Genomic DNA, 25539 nt, shown 5'->3' with positions numbered 1-25539 from the left:
GATTCAAGGATGTCTATTGTTAGAAAGAGGGTAAATCCTTGGTTCCAGATAACTTCTATATAACCTTAATATTCCGTCCTCTCAATCAAGCAAACTCAAATAAAAACCTTTAATTCCCATTTTGGATGCCACCTGAAAAACAAAAGACCAACATCTGAAAATCTGTCAATTAAATGTTGCAGTACGGGAGAGTAGGCTCTGCTCTGTCCTCTTCAAGAATTCTGTATTTATTTCTCTTTTTCCTCCTCCTCATGCTGATGGATTTTTTTTTTAGTTGACCTTGTCGTGTAATTACTGAGCGTGCTTGTTCCTCATTTGCTGTTCTTCTCCTTTTCCTCTTCTTTAAGATTAATGTTTCTGAAGTACTTGAATTCTTTTGCAAATGTCAGTTTTTCTGTGTCTGGTGATATATCTCTCTTTTGCCTTTGGCAAGTGCCATGTTGGATACAAAAAGATTGGTACTCAGAATGAGTTTGTTATCGGTGTATTTACTTAATTTCCAATTACATTTTTATTTGTTTCTCATCCTTGACAATTTTAAGATGTGTGGACTTCAACTCCCAGGATGCCTCAACTAGCACATACAGACTTCATCCAGTTAAACTCCACACATCTGGAAGTTGCCGAGGTTGAATGATGCTACATTAGACAATCAAGGTGGCCTCCATGGCAATGGTGGGAGAGGGAACAACCCTGTGAGATAGGCTGGGCTCAGAGAGAATGTCTACTCCAAAGTCACCAAACAAGGATCTGAACTTGGATCCCCCAATCCTGTTTCAACACCATATTGATCATCTCTATTTAAAAATGGTAAACAAATAGATAAAGATGTTGATTTAAGTCATTACAAAAATGCTGACCTTTTTTCTTTTCTTGCTATACCCCAGGCACAATACTATGGGCAAATCTGTCTTGGAACCCCTAAACAATGCTTCAACGTTGTCTTTGATACTGGCTCATCTAACCTGTGGGTGCCTTCTTCCAAATGTTGCCTGATACATTTGGCATGCTGTAAGACATAACACCCTCAACTGATTCTTGAGAATAGAGTGGAGATGCATGGGGAGGGGTTGCTCAAGAGAAACGTGCACGCTAATGCATCCAAAATGTTACGCAGGCTTTTCTTAAAATCACAAACTGACATGAGAGTAGAATGAACCAGTGGTAGAGAAAATTAGAGATATAACCATTGTTGCAGTAATCCATTCCTCTCTTGGAGAAATAGAAGGGTTACTTGGTCAGACAAATTCTCCCCAATTGTCAACTTAGTGATAAGAGAGCAGTTTCATCATGGGAAACTTTGGCTTCGTTCACATGCAACATTAAATTAAAGAAGCCAAAGTAATGTATGACCCCAACACCAGGGAAGATTTGGAGTGGAATGCTTTGAAAGATAGGTCAGCTTAAAATCAGACCAGAACCATCCATGGTTTGATTTGATCATGGATGGACCTGATCTTGTGTCAAAACTGAGACCCAAGGAAGGAAACTAGTGTCACGGTGTGGGCTTCATTTCGCCCATCAGGGTTCTCCCTGGTAGGACAGGCAAGGTTAGGTATGGTTGGCCTGGTTGTGGCCTATAACAATTACAACCTTCATCAAGATCTCTATGAAAAAATGTAATTATACTGAATGTATAATTTTGGGACCCTCAAGTTGATAGGAGTTAGCATACTATCCACCTCATTATATAACTGTTTGCCCAGTTGAGTACTACAGATAGTTGTGGTGTGGTCACAATTTTATTTTCAAAAAATAACCCAGTTAGGGGAGAGTTCTGTGCAAATAAAATCTTTTGCATTTAAGTTGATTGGGTTATTTTTTGAAAAAAAATTGTGACCATACCACAACTATCTGCACTCTTATGTTTTGTCAATATATTATACATTGTATGTTGGGAAATATCAGTGGTGTAAGCCATAAAGTAGGTTTAACAGGGAGGGAAGGGAAGTCCTGGCCCAATCTGTTCTCTGTACACAATTAACTGTTTGGGTTTTTTTTCCCATCAGGGGTACACAAACATTACCATTCGCTGTTTTCCTGCACCCACAAGGCCGATAAAAGCAAATTTGAAATTCATTATGGAAGCGGTAGCCTTAAGGGATTCGTAAGCCAGGATGTTCTCAGGGTGAGTACAGGAAGTTGACAGAATCTGGTTCTCAGAAAGAAGTTGGCTTAATGTTGGAGAGGAGGGGTTAAGAAGAAAATACAAGAGCATATTTTTCTTTTCCTCAAGAGAAAATTCAGTTTTCTTCTGAAAAATATAAGATAAACACCATTTATCTTATATTCTCTTTCCTGCACCAAGTCTCACGTCTGTAATATGTGATTTACAATAGAAGAAGTGGTTTCTCCTCAATTCCTAGGTTCCTAGACAACCTTTAACTTTTATTGAAGGTGTATGAAGCTAGTGATCAGGATAAAGAAGCAACTTTGAAATGTTTGCAGGTTTTTTCATTACTCTAAATAAAAATCATCAGGCTACAGATTCACACATCCTTAAGATATCAGCTATTGCGAGACACTGGTGTTTGGCCAAAATGTGGACTCTGGCATCATTTTGGGGGAACCATAAGAAGGTGTGGTCAAAAAATCAAGATGGCAGCCACAATAGCACCACCTATTTTTCAATCTCACGTCATCTCTGCCATCTTGACTTTTTGACTACCCCTGTATGGATATCCCTACTCATTTTTTAAAACACTGAAAACCATAACTCCTGATCAGTGAAGGATCAGATTGGTGGTAGTTAAATACTAATAAAATTATCAGTATGTAAAAAAAGGTTAGGATGTCTACCAGAGTCAAAGATGGTGGTTATGAAGGCTTGATTGAGACTTTGCCCATTTTTATACTGTATACATTGCAGGAAACTTTGATAAATCATATAACTGGATTAACTGATCATATGATGCACATAAAAAATCAGGTGGTTTTCATTGCACTTGTCCATACCTCATATTCACCCACTGATAGCTGAAACAGAAGAAAAAATGCTGTGTATTTTCTTTCTCTTCAGATTGGCAACGTCACCGTTAAGAACCAGACTTTTGCTGAGGCTACCGATTTGCCAGGCTTGGTTTTTGTGGCTGCCAAATTTGACGGTATCATGGGACTGGGTTATCCCTCCATCTCAGTAAACAACATCACCCCACCCTTTGATAACATGATGAAGGCGAAACTTCTGAAAAACAATGTCTTCTCATTCCATCTTTGCAAGTATGGACCTCTCTGCTATTGACATCATCTCTCTGCTATCGACATCACCTCCTCACTCCTCACTGTTCCAAAGCAGAAGATTTCCCAAGCCGCATCCCCTGGGATTCATTTTTTATGAAAGTTGGGGAGGGGGAGTGTCCCTTCTTTATCCTCAGCAATTGGCATCCAACCTATATAGTCTTGTGCTACAGGAAACATTCTCTGCTTTTTCTGAACAATATCAGCCTTAGTTCAGTAGGGTGTAAAATGATTGATTGAAAAGATAGATTTAAAGTCACATCAAACTAGTAGCTCAGAACTGGTTCTGTCTCCCTCTTCCTCTCCCTCCCCCCTCCCATCTTCCTTCCTTCGTTCCTTCCCTCCCTCCCTCCCACCTTCCCCTCCTCTCCCCTTCCCTCCCTTCTCCCCCTCCCATCTTACTTCTTTCCTTCTTCCCTTCTTCCCTTCTTTCCTTCTTTCCTTCCCTCACACCTTACTCTCCTCTCCCCTTCCTCTCCTGTCTCCCTTCCCTCCCCCTCCCTCCCTTCCCTCCTTCCTTCCTGCATAAAGATAAAGATCAAGCTTCTGACTTAGTGCCTTCCAGATTGTGGGAATACACCACCTATCACAACTATCCGGGAGGATAGAGTTTGTTTTGTAATTGATTTAATAGTCTACTTCCAAATGACTCACCAAGAGCAATTCAAGATTTCAAAACATCTTACAGTACACAATTATCAGGTAGTCTTCAGCTTATGACAATAATGGATCCTGCCCATTACAATCGTAAGTCATAATGTTGTAAAACAGGCCATCATGTCAACAGGCCCGTTTTTAATGATCTTTTTTTGCAGTGGTCATTAAGCGAATGTGGTGGTGGTAAAGCAAATGCTGTGGTCATAAAGCGAACATATCAGTTATAAAGCGAACCCATTGTTCATTATGGGCCATTTTTTGCAGAAAACCAAAAGCCGGTTTTCAGCAAAAATGTCATAAAATGCAGGATGTTGCAAGTGGCCAAAAATGCTAGCCAGTTGTTGAGCACCTAATGTACGGCCATGTGACTTGGGGGGGGGGGGCTCAGCCATTGGAACTTCAGAGCCAGGTTGTAGTAGTAATAATAATAATAATAAATAATAATAATAATAATAATAGTAATGATAAAGTTGGAAGGGACCTTGGAGGTCATTTAGTCCAACCCCCTGCTCAGGCAGGAAACCCTATACCATTTTGGACAATTGGCTGTCCAGTTTCTTCTTAAAAATTTCCAGTGTGGGAGCATTCACCGCTTCTGGAGGCAGGTTGTTCCACTGGTTAATTGTTCTAACTGTCAGGAATCCTTAGTTCTAGGTTGGTTAGTTTCCATCCGTTGCTTCTTGTCCTGCCTTCAGGCGCTTTGGAGAATAGCTTGACTCCCTCTTCTTTGTGGCAGCCCCTGAGATATTGGAACACAGCTATCATGTCCCCCCTCATCCTTCTCTTCGTTAAACTAGACATACCCAATTCCAGCAACGTTCCTTATATGTTTTAGCCTCCAGTCCCCTAATCATCTTTGTTGCTCTTCTCTGTACTCTTTCTAGAGCAGTGGTTCTCAACCTGTGGGTCGGGACCCCATTTGGGGTCGAACGACCATTTCACGGGGGTTGCCAAACAATGCAGTCCGCTATTTTTTTCCCCTTTTCCTTAGCTGTGCTACTCCCTTTTATTCTATTGGCTTTTGAAAGCCAATAGAATAGACTCTCTTGAATAGAGTCTAATTCTATTGGCTTTCAAAAGCCAATAGGAATTGTCCAGGCTGTCTCTGCCCTGCTGAGCCTGCCAAAAGTCCCATTCTGCAAACGGTGCTGCACCAGTTGAGTAGTCCTCAACTTACGACTGGTTGAGTAGTCCTCGACTTACGACCGGTTGGGGGTCGCAGGATTAAAAAGGTTGAGAACCACTGTTCTAGAGTCTCAACATCTTTTTTACATTGTGATGACCAAAACTGGATACAGTATTCCAAGTGTGGCCTTACCAAGGCATTGTAAAGTGGTATTAATACTTCACGTGATCTTGATTCTATCCCTCTGTTAATGCAGCCTAGCACTGTGTTGGCTTTTTTGGCAGTTGCAGCACAGTGCTGGCTCATATTTAAATGATTGTCCACTAGGACTCCGAGATCCCTCTCACAGTTACTACTATTGAGCAAGGTACCCCCTATACTATACCTGTGCATTTGGTTTTTCTTGCCTAAATGTAGAACCTTACTTTTTTCACCATTGAATTTCATTTTGTTAGATAGCGCCAAGTGTTCAAGTCTGTCCAGATCCTCCTGTATCCTAAGCCTGTCTTCTGGAGTGTTGGCTATTTCTGCCAGCTTGGTGTTGTCTGCAAATTTGATGAGTTCCCCATCTATCCCCTCATCCAAATCGTTGATATAGATATTGAAGAGCACTGGGCCAAGAACAGAGTCCTAGGGCACCCCACTACACACTTCCCTCCATGTAGATGCGGTTCCATTGCGGACCACATGCTGAGTACGGTCGTTCAGCCAGCTACGGATCCATCTGGTGGTGATGCTGTCTAACCTGCATTTTTCTATCTTATCAAGTAGTAGGTTGTGATCTACTTTGTCAAATGCCTTGCTGAAGTCTAAGTAAATTATATCCACAGCATTCCTCTGGTCCACTAATTTTGTCACTTGGTCAAAGAATGCAATAAGATTTGTCTGGCATGATCTGTTTTTGACAAACACGTATTGGCTTTTAGTAATGACTTGGTTTGCCTGTAGGTGTTCTCTGATTCGTTGTTTGATTATCTTTTCCAGAATCTTCTCAGGTATTGAGGTCAGGCTGACAGATCTGTAATTTCCTGGGTCCTTTCCCCCCCCCCTTTTTTGAAGATAGGAACTACATCAGCTCTTTTCCAGTCCTCTGGTAATTCCCCAGTGCTCCAGGATCTTTGAAAAATATAGTTCAGTGGTTCTGAGATCACATCTGCCAGTTCCTTAAGAACCTTGGGGTGTAATCCATCTGGTCCTGGTGATTTGAACTCGTCTAGGTTGGACAGGTGTTCACTTACCATTTTCTTGCCTATCTTAACTTGTATTTCTATTTTGTTTTTTATGGCACTATTTTTGATAGATTGGTCTGTTTTTTCCCTTTGTGTAAAGACAGATGCAAAAAAGGAGTTAAATAGTTCTGCTTTCTCCCTGTTACTTGTCACCTTCTTGCCACTTTCACCCACTAATGGACCAATCGTTTCCTTCACTTTTTTCTTGTTCTTTACGTGTTGAAAGAAGCTTTTTTTGTTATTTTTGACTTTGGTTGCAAGCCTTAGTTCATTTTGAGCCTTAGCTTTCCTCACTTCGTCTTTGCAGGCTCAGGCTATTTGCTGATATTCTGACTTAGTTATGTGTCCCTCTTTCCACTTTCTATACTTATCCTTTTTATCTTTCAATTGATCAGAGAGTTCTTTATGCAGCCATGCTGGTTTCTTTTGAGAGCTGTTATTTTTCCTCTTTGTTGGTATTGTGCTAGACTGGGCCTTTATTATCTCACTTTTCAAAATTTCCCAAGCCTCTTGAGTTGTTTTCCCCTGGAGGATTCTCATCCATGGAATCCTTCCCAAACCCTCTCTAAGTTTATTGAAATTAGCTCTCTTGAAGTCCAAGACTCTAGTTTGACTATGTTCTATTGCTTGTGCTTGCATAATGTTGAATTCCAATATTGCATGATCACTTCCTCCCAAGGTTCCTATGGCTTCAACACCTTCTATCATTTCATCTCTGTTAGTGAGGATTAGATCCAATATGACTAATCCCCTAGTTCCCTTCTCTATTTTTTGGGAGACAAAGTTTTCTGCTAGGTTTGTCAAGAATCTGTTTGATCTTCCACTTGGTGCAGAGTTTGTCTCCCAGTTGATGTCAGGGTAGTTAAAGTCCCCTATTACTATTGTGATTTGCTTCCTACATACCTTAGTTAGCTGACTAGCAAAAAGTTCATCTATTTCCTGTGTTTGGTTGGGTGGCCTATAGTATACACCTATGGCAATGTTGGTTCCCCCCCCCCTTTTTATATTGACCCATATGCATTCAGGACAGTTTTCATCATTGTTGTGCTCTATTTCTGTAGAGATGTAGTTATTTCTTATATAGAGAGCAACTCCACCTCCTCTTTTATTTGGTCTGTTTCTTTTAAATAATTTAAATCCCTCTAGCTGTGTGTTCCATTTGTGGGTTTCGTCCCACCATGTTTCCATTATGGCAACAATATCATATCTGCCCTCATTAACCTGAATTTCTAGTTCACCCTGTTTGCTGTTCATACTCTGTGCATTTGTGTATAGACATTTGAGTCCTTTATGACCGACCCTGTGTTTACTTCCTACATAACTTGTGTGATGCCTGAGTTCCCCTCTTACCACCTATTTGGTTAGTGCACTTTGTGTGGCACTCACTATTAAGAGCTTGATTTTGCTTGACAGCAAGGTTGGTATTTTTGTCCACACACATATCTATGTTACATGCACTGATAGCCCTATTGTTTTTAGATTGCCGGGGACAAGGATGTTCTGTATCAGTTAGCTCACTGTCCCCACTGTTTAGTTTAAATATTCCTCCAGAAAATCTGTGAATTTATAGCCAAGTAACTCAGTCCCTTTCTTTGATGGATGCAAACCATCTCTTTTGTACATTTTTTTTCATGGGACCCGCTACTGACATCGTGACTAATATATCCAAAACCTTCTCCTTTACACCACTCCTTTAGCCACATATTGAATTGTGCTATATGCTGGCCTTTTCCATTTTGGTCCTTATACACTGGTAAGACCTCTGAAAAAATAAGCCTACAGCCTATTCTGCTAAGTTCCTGCCCGAGGCTCTGGAAGTCATTCTGCACAGTGAGTACATCTTTTTGGGACAGATTATTAGTGCCAAGATGTACAATAGCCTCCACATCACAGTCCTTGCTGGCATTCTTGATTATTTTACAAATACGCTTCTTGTCCCTACTGGCAGTAGCACCTGGAAGACACCTGATCTCATTCAAAACCTCTGTGTCCTTTCCTAAATTTACATCTCTTATAATTGAATCACCAACCAGAAGGTGGCTTCTCTTTTTGGGTGCCTTTCTGTTCTTGCATGCCTGATGTGTAATACCTGATTCACACTTCTCCCTGTCAAAATCAAGATCCCCTGATTATTTGAGTTGTCATCACAAATACCTTTACCTGTCTCCTTAATGTCCCTATTAAGTCAGCAAAGGCACTGTATTTGTTGTGCAGGGACACAGCAAAAGCTTTGTGTTTATGATTCACAGCTCTCACCCTGCCAGATCCCACAGTTCTCCACACTGCCCTTCTCCTGCAGGATCTTTGTGGTAGAGGGGGCTGATAGCTTGGAGGCTCAGTGGAGTAGAAGGGCTGAACTGGACACCTAATTTCTGCCAGAAGAGCAGAGATTACAGACCCTAGATAGGTAATCTGTCCTTGTAGACTAGTGATTTGTTTACAGATAGGACAGTTTCCATGATTGAAAAGGGTATCTTTTTTGGGGAGGGGGGAGGGAAATCTCTCATATAACTTTGAATAGTCGCTAAGCAACTGGTCATAAGTTAAGGGCTACCTATAGTGGGAATTGTAGTCCAAGCAAGAAAATATTGTTCCAGCAGCCACTCTCTCAGCCATCTGCTCTGGAGGACTGCTCCTCATGTCTCTTGGGCTGAGTCCTCTCTCTCTCCAACTGGCCCATCAGGTTGATTTCCTCCCTGCTCCATCTCCCTGGCGGTGGGTCCAGGGACAGGGATCAAAAACTGCTGCCACTACAGTCAAAGCTCTCCCCATTTTATTACCTGTTGTTTGGGCAATGCAGTTTTGAGATCCTGGAGACCTTTTGACTCTTCCGGCAGAACAGAGAGTAATCTTTTTGATTACAGGTAGACTTTCCACCATTCATTTAGCAACCTTTCAAAATTACAATAGCACCGAGAAAAGCAACTTACTGCCAGTCCTTCCATTTATAACCATTGCGGCAACTGGCATGTATTTATAATAGTTGCAGCATCCCAGGCCAGGGGTAGGCAACCTTGGCTCTTTTATGAATTGTGGACTTCAACTCCCAGAATTCCTGAGTCAGCATGCTCACTGGGGAATTCTGGGACTCAAAGTCCACACATTTTAAAGTAGCTAAAGGTTCAATTCTGGGAGTTGAAGTCCACACATCTTAAAGTTGCCAAGATTAAAAAACACTGCTCTAGAATTTGAAGTTTATGATGTGAAAAAAGAGTAAGGTAAAAATTGGAAATAAAGAAAGAAAACAAACTTCCCTTGTAGTACAACAAAACCAAGCTTTCTCAGAAATAGGAGCAATGCCAGTTCAACAGGCACCTGTTTTGGCTTGTTATGCAAGCAAATGATGGTATTGATTCAGGGCTATGTGCAACATCTGGACTTAATTTTGAAATCTATCAAATAAGAATCAATAATGTTGTCCTGAATAGCGTGGGAATAATTTATAAATGCTAGTATAATGCGTTAGAAATATTGCATAGGGAATATACATTAACTGACTCAGATCTCCACAAAGTTACTGATTTATAGCCTCCAAAATTCTTTAAACTTAGGCAAATATAAGAATTAAACACTTATTTCACTTTGTAAACACATACAAGCAAACACACAAAACTCTATTAACACAATGTAAACATAATTATAATGCTCAGGTTCAAACAAAGAGATCCAACCCACATCATTTGATTTAGTCAACCCCTTCTCTGGGGTCAGCACCCACACATGCCCACACCCCTCAAGAGTTACCCTAGAATCAGCACGCACACACTTCCACACCCAGGACAAGCTCCCCTATAAAACAATGTCTCTGTACCCATTTTCTCTGCAGCTGCCCCTAAAGGCAAACGTTTTGCTTTGGGGAATAAATATTTTTCCTTTCCTCACAACTCTTTGGATTTCATTTTTATTTATTCTTGCACAACCCCAGCTCCATTTGAAACCCCAAATTATTCTTCTGACAATAGCTATGGAGGATATTCCTCTGTTTTTTATGGAAGAAAGAGTGTTCAAGACAGGGACTAATCTTTGTGAACTCCTGTTACTTCTCTGATTTCTGGTGGCAAAATTAAGCATGCTACCAACCTTTGCTAAAGGTTACTTTGATTAAATAATTTGATCAAATAGTTAGTACTTTTTTGCTTGTTTTTAAACTTTATTTTTTAAGCTGGAAGGCAATTTCCTTTGGAACTGTCAAAGAATGCAGCGAGGTAGAATTAATTTTTCCCTTCCCTCTCTTCAGCTAATGGGACAATTGACTTTGTGGAGAAAGAAAGGACACTCTCACTGGATTTTTTTTTTTTTTCTCTTCACTGTGCTCAAGTAAAGAATTGCCTCTTTACCACCATCTAGTGGCTGTGTGAATTGTGCAGCTCAGGTACAACGGTGCTAACTAGAAACTATTGATGGAGAAGAGCAGTGTTTTTCAAACTAAGGTCACTTTAAGATGTGGTCCCCAGAATTCCTTAGGCAGCAGGCTTAAAGTGCCCAATAGAGGACTGGAATATTGGAGGTGGGGTGGGTGGCTGGATAGCCATGATAGAACTAGCATAGGCACGTAAAGCAGAGGTGTCAAACTGCCGGACCACAGGCCGGACAAGTCATATCCATTGCTGGTAATGGAAAAAAAGTCACGATATGTTGTGACATGTCACGTGACGTTGTGAGTTTGACACCCTGAGGTAAAGCCTTAGTACGGGTAAACAAACAAACAAACAAAAAACCAGGAAAGGAAATTGCTGAATTGGGCTTTTAATTTTCCAAAATGTTTCAATATTGTCCTGATTTCTATTCCTATCCCCTATCCCCTAGACACCCCTAAAATTGATCCTGGGTGCAGCTTATCACACAATCAGAAAAAGAGTTGAGATAAGTTAACCTGCTCCGTGTATAATAATTACTCCTTTCTGCAGCCATTAAAATCTCAAGACCTTTGGCCATCTTGGAAAAGGGAACTTTCTTGCAGTAAATGACACTGGGGCTTAAGACAGCTTTTTTTTTTTAACTTTTGCAACCTTTCTCTTAGCACCAACGAGACCTCACCACAAGAGAATGGAGGTGAAGTTATTTTCGGAGGCATCAACCACAACGCCTATGTGGGAAAGCTTCATTACATCCCAGTGTCTCGCAAAGCCTACTGGCAGATCAAGATGGACAAGTAAGTACATCTTTAGATCCCCTACTGCAGGGGTCTTCAAACATGGCCCTTTTATGACTTGTGGACTTCAACTCCCAGAATTCCTCAGTCAGGTGTGTCTACTGGATTGCCACACATGTGAGAAATTATTATTTTGTGGACTAACGCACACACCTAAACACCTCAGAGGACATCTGCTTGGAGAAAATGAGAGGTGGTCCTCAACTTACGATCACAACTGAGGCCAAAATTTCCATTGCTAAGCAAGACAGCTGTTGAGTGAGTCACATCCCATTTTATGGCCTTTTTTGCTGATTTGGTTGTTAAGTGAATCACTGCAGTTAAGTAAAATATGGTTTTTAAGTGAATCTGGCTTTCCCCGTTGACTTTGCTTGTCAGAAACTTCCTAGGAAAGTTGCAGATGGCAATCCTAGAATCCCAGGACTCTGCAATCATCATAAATACATGCTGTTTGTCAAGTGCCCAAATTTTAATCATGTGACTATGGAGATGTTGCAACTGTCATAAATATGAGAACCAGTCATAAGTCGCTTTTGTCAATGCCATTGTAACTTCGAACAGTCGCTAAACAAAAGGCTGTAATTTAAGGACTACCTGTAAATACATTGGTGCCCGCTGAGTTTAGCTGCTTGCAATGACACCCCTCAACACTAGAGGGCAATGCTGTAGTATTTTAAAAAAAGACATTCAGGTCTGCGATCCTTTTTATTGTGCTATTTTCTTCTTTTTTCTTTCCTTTGTCCTACGTGATATTCCTGCAAGAGCTTAAAGGTATCAGAAAGGAGCGAGCAGTCCCTCCAGCTGTGTTCTCTGATCACTAAGCACAGTTTTCCCCAACCTAGTGTTCTCACCAGATCTGGTCGACTGCCTGGTCAATCTGCGGAGATGGGTATTGTAATCCAAAAGCACCAGTTTGATAACGGAAGCATAGAAAAAGGCAGACTAGGTAGAGCAGCTTTCCCAGCCTAACCGCCCTCAAATGTATGGATTGAATTCCATCAATCCTGTACTACCGCTTAGAATACCGCCACTTAGAATTCTGGGTAACCTTTCACCTTCCTGAAGGACATCAAGGTTGGGTGAAAGTGTCAAGATGATGGGTGAAAGAGAAAATTTTAGCCAGGGTTGTACATCCTGCCTTAGCACAAGCCCTAATTCACCTGGAGCAGATGTATGAGAGATTCATTAAGAACTCTGTGTAGAAACCATTATTTATTAGATTTGCATCCCACTTTTATTACTTTAAAAGTAACTCAAAGCAACAGACATGCATAATACTCTTTCCTCCTCCTATTTTCTCCACAACAACAATCCTGTGAGGTTGGCTGGGCTGAGAGGGAAAGTCACTGGCATCGTTACTCAGCCAGTTTGCTTGCCTAAGATGAAACTAGAACTCACAGTCTCCTGGTTTTTAACCTGGTGCATTAATCGCTGGATCAAACTGACTCTTTTATAGCCCATCTGTAGAAAAGACAGACACTCTTTCACTTTCTCTGTCACACCTCACCTGATATACTGTTTTCTTCTAAAATGCTTTGGTCATCCTTATAACAGAGGCCAGGGTTGTCAATCATCTGACCTGTGCTGGGCAGAGTTATTTTTGTCTCCCCAACCACCAGTCCTGTCCTCTGTTCCTTCTCCCCAAATATTAACGATGCTAATGAAAGGAAGTTACTGCCATTGATCTTTCTGGGCTGGCTCACCCCATATTTATGCTAATCGCTTAATTTGAACAATCACATTTTAAATTTTAAAAAAGGTCAGTTTGCAATGACCCAGCTCTATGCTTTAAAAGCTCCTTTGATTCTATGAACTGCAGATAATGTGGCCAATTTACATTTGGATTTAGCTGAGGGCTAATCCGATATGATTCCAGGGCATGAAAATTTATCACATCAACAAGAAGATGAGGCTACATCCTTTTCCCTAGCACACTGACCTATGCAGGATGAAAATAGAGGTTGGTTTTGGAATAAAACAGCAGATAGTCAGACAAGGTTCCCAGCAGACTCCAAAAGTGACACAGTCCAGATACAGATACTCCAAGGACTATGACCATTCATTTAACAACCATTCAAGGTTATAATGACACTGAAAAAGATAATGTGCAACTGGTCCTCACAATTACAACTGTTGCAGTGTCTCTGGATTTGCATGATCAAACTAAGGGCACTTTGCAACCATCATGTATTTACAAAGGTTGTAGCATCCTGGAATCATATGATATAGAATATAATGGAATGAAATGGAATAGAATAGAATAGAATAGAATAGAATAGAATAGAATAGAATAGAATAGAATAACAGAGTTGGAAGGGACCTTGGAAGTCTTCTAGTCCAACCCCCTGCTCAGGCAGGAAACCCTATATCATTTCGGACAAATGGCTATCCAATCTCTTCTTAAAAACTTCCAGTGTTGAAGCATTCACAACTTCTGGAGGTAAGTTGTTCCACTGGTTAATTGTTCTCACTGTCAGGAAATTTCTCCTTAGTTCTAAGTTGCTTCTCTCTTTGGTTAGTTTCCACCCATTGCTTCTTGTCCTGCCTCTTAGGTGCTCTGGAGAATAGCTTGACTCCCTCTTCTTTTTGGCAGCCCCTGAGATATTGGAACACTGCTATCATGTCCCCCTTAGTCTTTCTCTTCATTAAACTAGACATACCAAATTCCAGCAACCGTTCCTAATAAGTTTTGGACTCCAATCCCCTGATCATCTTTGTTGCTCTTCTTCTAGACTCTCAACATTTTTTTTTACATCGTGGTGATCAAAACTGGATGCCATATTCCAAGTGTAGCCTTACCAAGGCGTTAAAAAAGTGGTATTAACATTTCACATGATCTTGATTTTATCCAGTGGTCGGATTCAACCAATTCGCACCAGTTTGGCAGAATTGGTAGCTAATTTTTTTTTGCCCAGGCCCAGAATGGACTTCTGGAAGCAGCATCCACACAGAGAACTGGTTGTTCACATATTTGAATCCCACCACTGATTCTATCTCTCTGTTAATGCAGCCTAGAACTGTGTTGGTTTTTTTGGCAGCTGCCAGCAACTGCTGGCTCATATATGTGACCTTTTCAGAGGGCTTTCAACAAACTCAATATTGCTTAACAACCATAGTGATTTGCTTAACGACCGTAGCAAAAAGGCTGTAAAATGAAGTGCAATTCACATAACTACTAAAATCCCAATTGAGGCTGTAAGTCAAAGATTATCTGTACAGATTCGGTCCCTCCATTTCCTCTGCTATGACAAGAGAACTGGAACTTAGTCTGGAAGAAATTGCTGAGTGCAAACTCTCCAAATTGTGTAGCCTCTAATGTTCTGATACTTTTTCTTGTCTCCCACTGAGCCTTCTCCCCCAATCTTAATCAAGTTTCAAATTTCAAATGCCTGTCCTTTCCCAAACTCTGTTTAGGATAACCATAGAGAAACAAACCAAGGAGAAGGCATGTTGGCCATGGAACCTGCTTGAAAAAAACAATTCATCCACCATCTGCAAGGACGGTTGCCAAGGCATTGTGGACACTGGGACCTCTCTCATTACGGGGCCAAGCGCAGACATAAAGATTCTGAACGAAGCTATTGGTGCTCAACGTGCTTTTGGCGGACAGGTAAGGAAGAGATGTTCCTAGAACAACCACATCTGGGCTGCAAAATCCCAGATGACCACTAGACAGCAGCAAGTGAGCGTCCTAATCACCAACACTTTGCTGTCATCTGGTGGTCTTTCAAATGTTTGCAACCGAGATCTGATAACCCTAGCCTTGATTTCATTATTTTATTACCGTAGGAAGCTTTTGGGGACCAATAAGTACCTATGGACAATGTCTCAAAATAGTTGCTGCATCTTGTATATTCCCTAAATGGCATATTGCAGAGGGCTTCGCTCTGGCCACCCTTTTTTAGAGATCCAAAACCTTATTTCCCAACTCATTTTGGAACAGCATGCTGGCAAATGATGCCCCAACTATTGCCCAAAAGGTTTCTTGGAAATAATGATGATGCTAGCAGTGTTTCTCAGCATGGGCAACTGTATGTTGTGTGGACTTCAGCTCCCAGAATTCCTCAGCCAGCATGGTGGCTGGGGAATTCTGGGAGATGAAGTTCACCCATCTTAAAGTTGACATGATTGAGAAACATGGTTCTAGAGGCAGGTGTTTTGCTTGGCAGTATGTCTGCCCCTGATATATATTTCATTAAAAGAATATTTAAAAATTGAAAGTCAGATGGATGGAAAGCTCCCCCACTGAGGCCCAAGAGTAGCACATTTGCCCATTGCAGACTTTTGCATTTTTGCTTTGCAGCTGACCTGCCAATGGCAGACTGACATTCCTCCTCATTCCAGAACAATCTAGAAACATGACACAGAACAGAACAATCACAGCAAGCTCCATTTTCAGGGCTGAGACCAAACTCAGCTTTTATTCAAACTTAATGGATCTGCAAATACATCTGTGTATATTTATTAGTCAAATACTACTCCTTAAAGTGGTGCTGTTAGGAATCGTGTGGGGATGTGTGAATGTATTCACTGTCTCTTTCCTTCTACAGTAGTACCTTGGTACTCATCATTAATTGGTTCTGGGAGTACCAAAAACAATGAGTATCAAATAAAATTTTCCCATAAGGAATAATGCAGTGGGTCACAAGGCAGCTGTTACTCACAAGTTCTAGTTTGTGCATTGAGTATCAAACAAACAATGAGTACTAGGACAAAATTTTTCCGTCAAAATACTTTGAGTACAATTTTAATTCAATTCAATTCAGAACAGAGCTGGACCTTGGAGGTCTTCTAGTGCAAGCCCCTGCTCAAACAGGAGACCCTATACCACTGGTGGCGAACCTATGGCATGGGTCCAGAGGCTGCACTCGGAGTCCTCTCTGCCGTTGCCCCAGCCTTGCCTCCTCCCGTGACCCCCTCCTCTCCAGCAGCCTTCCTGAAGGAGAGTCGCCCTCGAGCGTTGCCCACACGGAGCAGCACAGCCAAGAACATGGCAGCCAGGCAGTGTAGACAAGACTCTGCCCTCACACACCATCATGCACAGTTGATGCTGCAGGGCACGGGCACAGGGCTGATCGCCATAGCGCTGCTGGGCTGCCTGGGCGATCTGTGGTGGGCCCTGGAGGCAGTGAGTGGCGCTGCGGGCAGGCGGGATGGGGAATGGGGCGCAGCGGGGCAGGCAGGAGGGTTGTTGTGGGGGCAGAGGCAGATTTTGGGCACTCGGTCTCTAAAAGGTTTGCCATCACTGCCCTATAGCATTTTAGACAAATGGCTATCCGGTCTCTTCTTAAAAACTTCCAGTGATGAAGCACCCACAACTTCTGAAGGCAAGCTGTTCCACTGGTTAATTGTCCTCACTGTTAGGAAGTTTCTCCTTAATTCCAGGTTGTTTCTCTCCATCCATTGTTTCTTGTCTTGCCTTCAGGCGCTTTGGAAAATAAGTTGACCCCCTCCTCTTTGTGGCAGCCCCTCAAATACTGGAATACTGCTATCATGTCCTCCCTAGTCCTTCTTTTCTCTAGACTGGCCATACTCAAATCCTACAACCGTTCTTCATATGTTTTAATCTCCAGGCCTTCAATCATCTTAGTTCTCTGCACTTTTTCCAAAGTCTCAACATCTTTTTTGTAATGTGGTGATCAAAACTGGATGTAGTATTCCAGGTGTGGCCTTCCTAAGGTTTCATAAAGCGGTACTAATACTTCAGGTGATTTTGATTCTATGCCTCTGTTCATACAACCAAGGATTGTATTAGTTTTTTTGGCTGCTATCACACACTGCTGGCTCATAATTAAGTGATTGTCCAATTCAATCGTCCAAGTTGATGAGTTTCAAAGCAGTTGAGTACCAAGGTCCACCTGCATGGGTCTTCCTTCCCCTCCTCCATGAAGCTCCAATACCATCAATATAGTATTGCTTGTCTCTATTTTCAGTACTCAAGCTTGAATACAAGGTTTGCAAAGCTAAATCTTTGCACTCTTCAAGATGAAATGATGGAGGAGGTTTATGATTGCAGACATAGAAAAAAATACTGGGGAAAAAATGTTGAAATAGGATTTAATAGACTCTATACAGATAGTCCTTGTCTTATGAATAGTTGTTTAGCGACCGTTCATAGTTTCGATGGTACAAGATACTTTTGACCCAGATTCGAAATTTGGGTGGCCGCCCAGCTCTCCACAGTCATTTGATTGCATTTCAGGTGCTTGGCAAGCAGCCTGCATTTGCAGCAGCCCAAGGTCACATGACTGCGATTTATGACTTTTTTGCTGGAAACTGGCTGTATACTTCCCATTTCGACAAACACGCTCATTGTGGACAAGACACCACGCAGGATTCCCTTTCAGAAGAATTTCCTTGAGGTCTGCAAGGGGCATTGAAGTGGGCTCAGTGGCCTGAAGGCCTTGCTTTTTGATGTTCCTTCTCCTGCCGGCAGCAAAGTCACTGCACGATGGCATCATGTCACATGCTGCATTTTGCCGGACTTGACAGGGAAGAGAAAAACTAAGAAATTAAGGTTGTCATGTTCAACAGCAGCTCAGGCTGCACTATGACAGTTTTTCCCCACCTGTCTCAGGCAGCGTTTGTGATGGGAATCAGCAAGCAATTGGCCCAGGAGAGAGAGGAAAAAAAAAAAAAAACCAGCAGTTTTGTGAGAGTGATATCAAACCTTTTCTTTTTCTTCATGCCAATCTCCCTTTCCTTCTCCCAGTACATAATAGATTGCCAGAAATTATCTGAGATGCCCAGTGTCACCTTTCATCTTGATGGCAGACCCTACATCCTGACCCCCAAAGAATACACTCTTCAGGTGAGCTAAGCCAATGAGATGCACGCGGGAAAATGGGGGGTGGAGGGCATCTTAATAGACAGATGGAAAAACACATTTTCTTGTGTTTGTTTTTCTTCTCCCAATGCGAGGCTTAATTCAATTTACACTGAAAATTTATTATTTATTTATTTAGCATATAGCATAGCATACATGGATTAGAAATATATATTAACATTACACCTATACCAGGGGTAGGCAACCTTGGCTCTTTTATGACTCGTGGAGTTCAACTCCCAGAATTCCTGAGAGTTGAAATCCACGAGTCATAAAAGAGCCAAGGTTGCCTACTCCTGACCTAGATTAATAAATCACAATAAAATATAAATGTTAAAAAGTCTATGTTCAAATACCACTGTGGTATATAAAACACTGATCTCCACTAGCATTGTCAAACGTTAGCAATTGCTAGTGAAAACTTAGTATTTTAATAAAACTTTTTTGTCCTGGAGATCAGTGTTTTAGTATACCTTTTTACAAATGAATATACCAGGGACTCAAATTTTTAGAATAATTTTGCAGATTTTCTTTGTGTGTGTGTGTGTGTGTGTGTGTGTATGCATACATATGTACACCTTATATATAAACACAAATAAATATTAATCGCCGTGTGATTGAACAATGTGATGTACAGTTTGACATGGGACCCCACAGTTCCACTGAGGGAAGGATACTGTGCCCCATTTATACAGACAGTCCCAGCAGACACCATGTGAGGTGAGAATCCTATTCAGGATTGTCCATTGCTGACATGCTAGTTCAAAGGCTGCCCCTTTTTTTGTGGGGTCATTTATATACTTTCCTAGGTCTGGGCATTCAGCGGCCCACTTAGCTTTCCATTGGGAATCGATGTTATAGTTGTTGGGCAGATGTTGTACAAGTGCCAATGGAGGCTTCATGGATTTGAATTTTCCAGCTGGTAAATGAGAAAAGTCATCATGCACTATCGATAGGAATGAGTTGCTCATTATTTTGTCTGTATTCTCTCACTACTGCATCTTGCCTTTGTAAAGCTGATGGTGCTATATCGCTTAGATCAGGATGCTAGCTATTTGGAGTGATTTTAATACATCCACTTATAATCCCCGTGGTGTCGTTAAGTCTGGTATCTAATTTACTAGCATGGCAGCTGTTAGCAATAGCAATAGCACATAGATTTCTATATTGTTTCACAGTGCTTTACAGCCTTCCCTAAGCAGTTTACAGAGTCAGCATTTTGCCCCCAACAATCTGGGTCTTCACTGTACCGACCTTGGAAGCATGGAAGGCCAAGTCAACCTTGAGCTGGTCAGAATCGAACTGCCAAACTGCAGCCAGCCAGCAGTCAGCAGAAGCAGCCTGTAGTACTGCATTCTAACCACTGCGCCACCAAGGCTCTTAATTAGTATTAAGTAACTGTTTTCAGCTCCACAGTATATCAACCCAATGCTGATGTCCTGAGAGTGGCAGCTGAAACTCCGCATTTAGTTCTACATAATTTCTGGAATATGTTATTTTGCCACTATATTCTCCAGGTGTATCTTATAGGAGAGAGTTTGGACCAACTTGGAGTAACATTGGATTATAGGATTATAGGGGATGAGAATTATAGGGGAGTAAGTTGTTTAAGTAGAGCTTTGAGGCTTCGTATGCTATTTTGTTGTTAAGGTAAAAGTACATACCGGTAGTTACCATTTTGCTGGTATTACCTAGGAGTGAGCCTCCAGTCAGTGAAGAATTTTCCCAAGATTTTAAGATTGAAATTGTGATGCAGTTCCCTGGATTAGAATGTCTTGATGATGGAACCAGATCATGACCAGGGAAAAAGATTAAGATCCTACTCAACTGGAGGTCCCCAAATATAGCAGTGTTGGCTGACATATTTTGAAGCCAAGGTGTCCACAAAGTATGAAAAAAATGTTAAGAGAGTGGCCTAACACACATAAAATCAATCCCACTGTCACAGACCCCATCTTGATTTTTTTTTACTGCACCCTGTGGAAATCTGGAACCAGTGGAATCCTGATCTCCTCATAATATCATGAATACTGAAAGGAAGGTTCTATAAGATCTACGGCAGAGGATTTGTTCCTCCAGAGACCATATTTCATTTTACAAATTAAAAAAAATGAAACCCTAAAATAACATGATGTCATTAGGGATTCTCTCCACCCAGCCTGGCCCTTTTTAAAAAAAAATTGGGGAGGTTTAATGATATAAAATATAAGATGAGATGGAAAACAATTCCATCAAATTTTGGTAACAACATTTGAAGTTACTTTGAAGGCTTCACAACAGGGACAAGTGCTCATAAGCAGTTCACATTTCCTGTAAATCCTTCCAATCCAGACTCTAGATTAAAATAATAAAATATCACTGGATCATCCTAGGGAAACTTTATTTACCTGTTTTTGGGGGTGGGTGGGCAAGGGAGACTTTCAGTAATATGCAGTTTTGTTGTTGTTCTCGAGCAACATATAAATGAACAGCTGGAAATCAGGACAAATACATGTTTCCAAGAAATTATTACCCCAGCATAATTACCCCAGCATACCACAGTCTGGCACCCTCCAGTAGGATTAGACCCTAATCATGTTTAAGGGATCAAAGGTTGTCATTGGGACCTCACTGGATGTGGCCATGTCTCCATAAAGTTGAACGTTCAGTTGATGGCATCTTTGATTATGAATTGTGCAAGAAGTTGAGAAGAGGAAAAATCTATGAGTTCCTGTCTTCTTCAGCTGTCATGGATCAGCAAGGGCCTTTGTTAAGCTGAGGGGAAAGATCTGCAGTGATGAAAATGTGAAACCTTGAAGTTCATAAGCCCATCATCCAGGTGTCTCCTTTCTCCCACAGATGACCCAGGAAAAAGTGACTGCTTGCATCAGTGGATTCATGATCCTCGACATCCCCAAACCCTCAGGACCACTCTGGATCCTGGGAGATGTTTTCCTCCGACGATACTACTCAGTCTTTGACCGAGATCATGACCGAGTTGGCTTAGCTGTTTCTAAACAGTCTTCATGTGGTGCTGGTTCTGGTGGAGAAGATTAAACACCACAGCTGCAAGCAGAAAATTCCACTGCCCATAGAGTGGTCAGACAATAGTAGCTATCATTTGTTTCATGGTATTAAGAATTTAAGAAGCTCTGTGAGGATTTCTTTTCTTACCAGTATAAGCATGGGGTCTGCATTCACCATACTTCATGGAATAATTCCGTTTATAAATACAAGAACAAGTTTCCAGTCATGAAGAAGGAGGAGGAGGAGGAGGAGGAGGAGGAGGAGGAGGAGGAGGAGGAAAAGAAAGAAAGAAAGAAAGAAAGAAAGAAAGAAAGAAAGAAAGAAAAAAAGAGAGAGAGAGGAAGGAAAGAAGGAAGGAAGGAAGGAAGGAAGGAAGGAAGGAAGGAAGGAAGGGAAGGAAGGAAGGAAAGAAAGAAAGAAAGAAAGAAAGAAAGAAAGAAAGAAAGAAAGAAAGAAAGAAAGAAAGAAAGAAAGAAAGAGAAGAACCATTAAGTTTCCAGACTGCAACCTGGAAATTCTCCTAATAATTCCTAATTATTTCTGAATCCAGAAATTAGCTGCCACTGACTTCATTTGTTGTCTTCTTCTCCACTTCTTTCTTCTTGACCGCCTCCTTTTTGTTTCATGGACATCCTGATGTTATGCATGACAGTTCAGAAGTAATTCTGCAGAGTCTTAACTCCAAGTAAGCGATAATAGGATTTCAGCCTAGGGAGTCCTTCTCCTTCTCTTCCATAAAGTTCAGGCATAATAAAGAAAGAAAGGGGGAGGGGGACAGAAGCCAGGGTTGCCTCATTTCTTGAAATCTAGATTTCTGAGTAACAGCACTAATCTCAAAAAAGCCAGATAACTCACAGCTATGTATAAGATGCTACAGATAGTCCTCAACTTACAATCACAACTGAACTCCAAAGTTCAGTTGCTAAGCAAAGCATTTGTTAAGTGATTTATGACCCATTTGAAGACCTTTCAAAACCACAGTTGTTAAGTAAATTGCTGCAATTGTTAGGTTAGTAATACAGCTGTTAATTGAAACTGACTTTGGTTGTCAAAAGGTCGTAAAATGGGATCACATGATCCCAAGACACTGCAACTGTCATGAATATGAACCAGTTGCCAAGCATCTGAATTTTGATCATGTAACCGTGGGGATTCGGCAATGGTTGCAAGTGTGAAAAATGGTCATAAGTCACTTTTTGAAGTTGTAACTCTGAATGCTTATTAAAAGTACTGTTGTAAGCCGAGGACGCCTGCCTTGGGCAGGGGTTTAAACTAGAAGATCTTCAAGGTCCTTTCCAGCCTTATGATTCTATTATTTGAAATGATGTAACTCCTCTGAGCTATATGGGTGGCATTTGTTTCAGTCCTAACCCTCCCTTTAAGAAAAGACTCTGTAGCGAAAAAGTCCTTTTTTCCCCCTGAGAAAAGTCAATAATGAAATAGATTGTTCATTAGGCAACTGTGTTCATTTGGCTGGGAGCATAGCTCAGTGGAAGGGTTGTGATCTTGGCATGCAAAAGCTTCCAGGTACAACCTTCTAATATCTTCAGAGAGGGTTGGAAGACTCAGGCCTGAACCTCAGAGACCCTCCCCCACTCTGCTGCTGAGCTACGAAACCAATATTTGATGGCAGCTTCCTAATATATTCAGATGATATTGTCAAGTCAACTTTCTTTAGCTTCCTTCCCATTTGGCCACCAGGACAATAGCTAGAAACAGCCGCCCAAAGTCGCTTTGGATAGCGAGATGGGTGGCCTATAAATTTAATAAATAAAATAATATAAACACTGCTGTGAGGCAAGCTGGAAGAATAATGAGAGAAGATCAACCAAAGCCGATTCAGTAGCCTCATATGCTTATGCCTAATATGTCTGCTGTTTTCTTGAATGTCTTGAACGTGAATATTATGTCAGTTTGATCAGCCATCAGTTGTTATTCCAATGGTTTGGGGCCCATTGGCCAAACGATTAAAAGACAGAGCTCATTTGTTTCTGGGGAACTAAAGCTGAATTTCATCTTCATAATTTTACTTACATTTACTTAAGTTAAAAGACTTTGAGATATGTCTTTTTTTAAAAAAAAACCAACAATAATAAATCAATAACCAACTGAGCATTTCAAGGAAAAGGCCAGATATTTTCACAACAGGGTCAATCCACTTTCCTCTGTCATAGATTTTTCTCTATTCTGACTGACAGTCAAAGATTTTTCTCACTCTATGCTTTCTGTATTGAAATGGAGAGTTTTCTGTTGATGACCCCTCCCAGCAAAGGGAGTGGGTTAGATAGCCTTTGTGTCACATCTTACTCTCATTCTATTTTACTTAAAGAGGCATATTTTCTACTACTGCTGTACTAGTAATATGCTGTTCTACATTCTGCATTGATTTATGCAAATGTGCCCCTAATGCTTCATTTTTTTTCTGATTCCATTAGCTACATCAAAAGATAAGGAATTAAATAAGCCCACAAAATCATTTTCCCCTTCCTAATTCTAATTTCTAATTCCATGCCAAATTTCTAATATTTCCTTGGGGATCACATGTATAATTTGTTCTTGCACCCATGAGAGAGAGAAATATGCTTGCTTTAAAATGAAATAACATGCATTCACAGGAAACTGAATTATTCACCCAACCCAGCTGCATTTGAATGAAGTCCTTGGATACCTACTGTCCTGATATTCACTTTTATGTCTTCTGTCATGTGGAATAAAACACTTAATGCTTTTACTGGTGTCTTGTAGAGTTTGCAATCATAGTGTAATAAAACTGATCAGGGATGTATAATCAATTTCTTGGTTCAATAACTTCAACAAATGGCGATCTCTGTTGCCTCTATGATTTGCTTACTAGCTATTAATATTAATAGATATTAATATAGCTAATAAAGAAACTTGTAATGTTTAAAGCAGTGTTTCTCAACTTTGGCAAGATGTGTGGACTTCAGCTCCCGGAATTCCTTAGCATATTAGTAAGAGAATTCTGGGAGTTGAAGTCCAGATCTCTTAAAATTCCTAAGGCTGAGAAACATTGATTTAAAGCAGGGGTAGTCAACCTTGGCTCTTTTATGACTCATGGACTTCAATTCCCAAAATTCCTGAGCCTTAGCTAGCTCAGAAATTCTGGGAGTTGAAGTCCACGAGTCATAAAAGAGCCAAGGTTGACTACCCCTGATTTAAAGGATTCCTACCTTAGATGAATTCCACAACTCAGCTTCCCACAGACCTTCACAATTGTCATTGGAACATGACAGAGCTGCTGTGTTGTTTGTATGGAGGTGAAATTGATGTGATGCTATTTGATTATATTATTGCTATTTATTCAATGCTGTATTTTGGGGTTTTTTTTCAATGTAGAAATATAGAGCTTTTTTTCCTTACTCCAGTAGTGTTATGCTAAAAAAAACAAAAACAAAATAGTATCTGCTTGAATACAAATTTTGCAATAGCTTCAGCCCACTATTGTTTGCAGATGAGGGAAGTGTTCCTAGCTCTTTATCTTTATCTGTGCATTTTTCTAATTATTTTATTTCTGATTATCTGCTGCAGGTTTATTCATGGCAATATGGTAGCTATATATATTATCTTCAGTAATTAATTTGGATACCAATTTTAAACTATTATGCAGCATTCATATTTGAGTGGAAATTTCCCATGCCAAAATATATGTGTGTAGATTTCATTTCAGTTCAAAACTTGTAACGGTATGTGGGAAATGATCTGGGGATGGGGGAGAGATAGCTAGGAAATGATCAGATAAAGGAAATGGGAGCCCACACCTGCATAATAGGCAAAGGAATAAATTCAGAAAGGATCCTTCTTAATTCTACAGGACACAAAAAGAAATAGTAAGAGATAATAGTAAGAGCTGAAGAAGCTTCTTGGACAAGAAGCGAAACATCTTCAAAGAAAACAAGAAAGTCCAGTTGCCTCCTGAAAAAGCATCTTGGGATAAGAGATTTGTACTTTCAGACTTATAAGATTCTATTAATGTAGCCTTGCAATAAAATAGAATTAACTCAACTGGTCACATTTCTTGTCTGGACTACTTGGTGAGGATGACAAAACTGCTTTAGGTCATGAGTTCAAATCTGAAGGCTGCACTTTCTGTAAGGTTTACTTCCTCAACTGCATGCCCTTCAAATTTATTGGTGACTGAGGTAATTGGGGTCCCCCAAACACTTAGATTGTGTTAGGTGAGGGAAGCATTGAAATGGGTATGGTCTATATATGGTCCTCCTGATGTTGTAGAACTACCTTTCCTAGGATTCCTCACTATTCTCTATGCTGTTGGATCTGCTAGGAA

General features: G+C 40.8%; 1 protein-coding gene across 1 annotated transcript in view; it reads left to right on the top strand.

Annotated features, from left to right (window-relative positions):
- LOC120304551 (cathepsin D-like) overlaps nt 1-21470 on the top strand; it is a 33680-nt gene extending 12210 nt beyond the window's left edge. The window contains exons 3-9 of the mRNA XM_039335282.1: nt 888-1011; nt 2010-2128; nt 3020-3219; nt 11270-11401; nt 14816-15011; nt 18114-18212; nt 21066-21470. Coding sequence (XP_039191216.1) covers nt 888-1011; nt 2010-2128; nt 3020-3219; nt 11270-11401; nt 14816-15011; nt 18114-18212; nt 21066-21263 — 1068 coding nt within the window. The 3' untranslated portion in view covers nt 21264-21470. The remainder of the gene's footprint in view (nt 1-887; nt 1012-2009; nt 2129-3019; nt 3220-11269; nt 11402-14815; nt 15012-18113; nt 18213-21065) is intronic.
- Nucleotides 21471-25539: the final 4069 nt, after the last annotated feature.

Source organism: Crotalus tigris, unplaced genomic scaffold, assembly GCF_016545835.1.
Source record: "Crotalus tigris isolate CLP2741 ecotype Arizona unplaced genomic scaffold, ASM1654583v1 scf7180000017639.5415321, whole genome shotgun sequence".
Classification (NCBI taxonomy): Eukaryota; Metazoa; Chordata; class Lepidosauria; order Squamata; family Viperidae; genus Crotalus; species Crotalus tigris.
The sequence above is the reverse complement of the archived record's forward strand: the minus strand, read 5'-3'. Positions and strand labels throughout refer to the sequence as shown.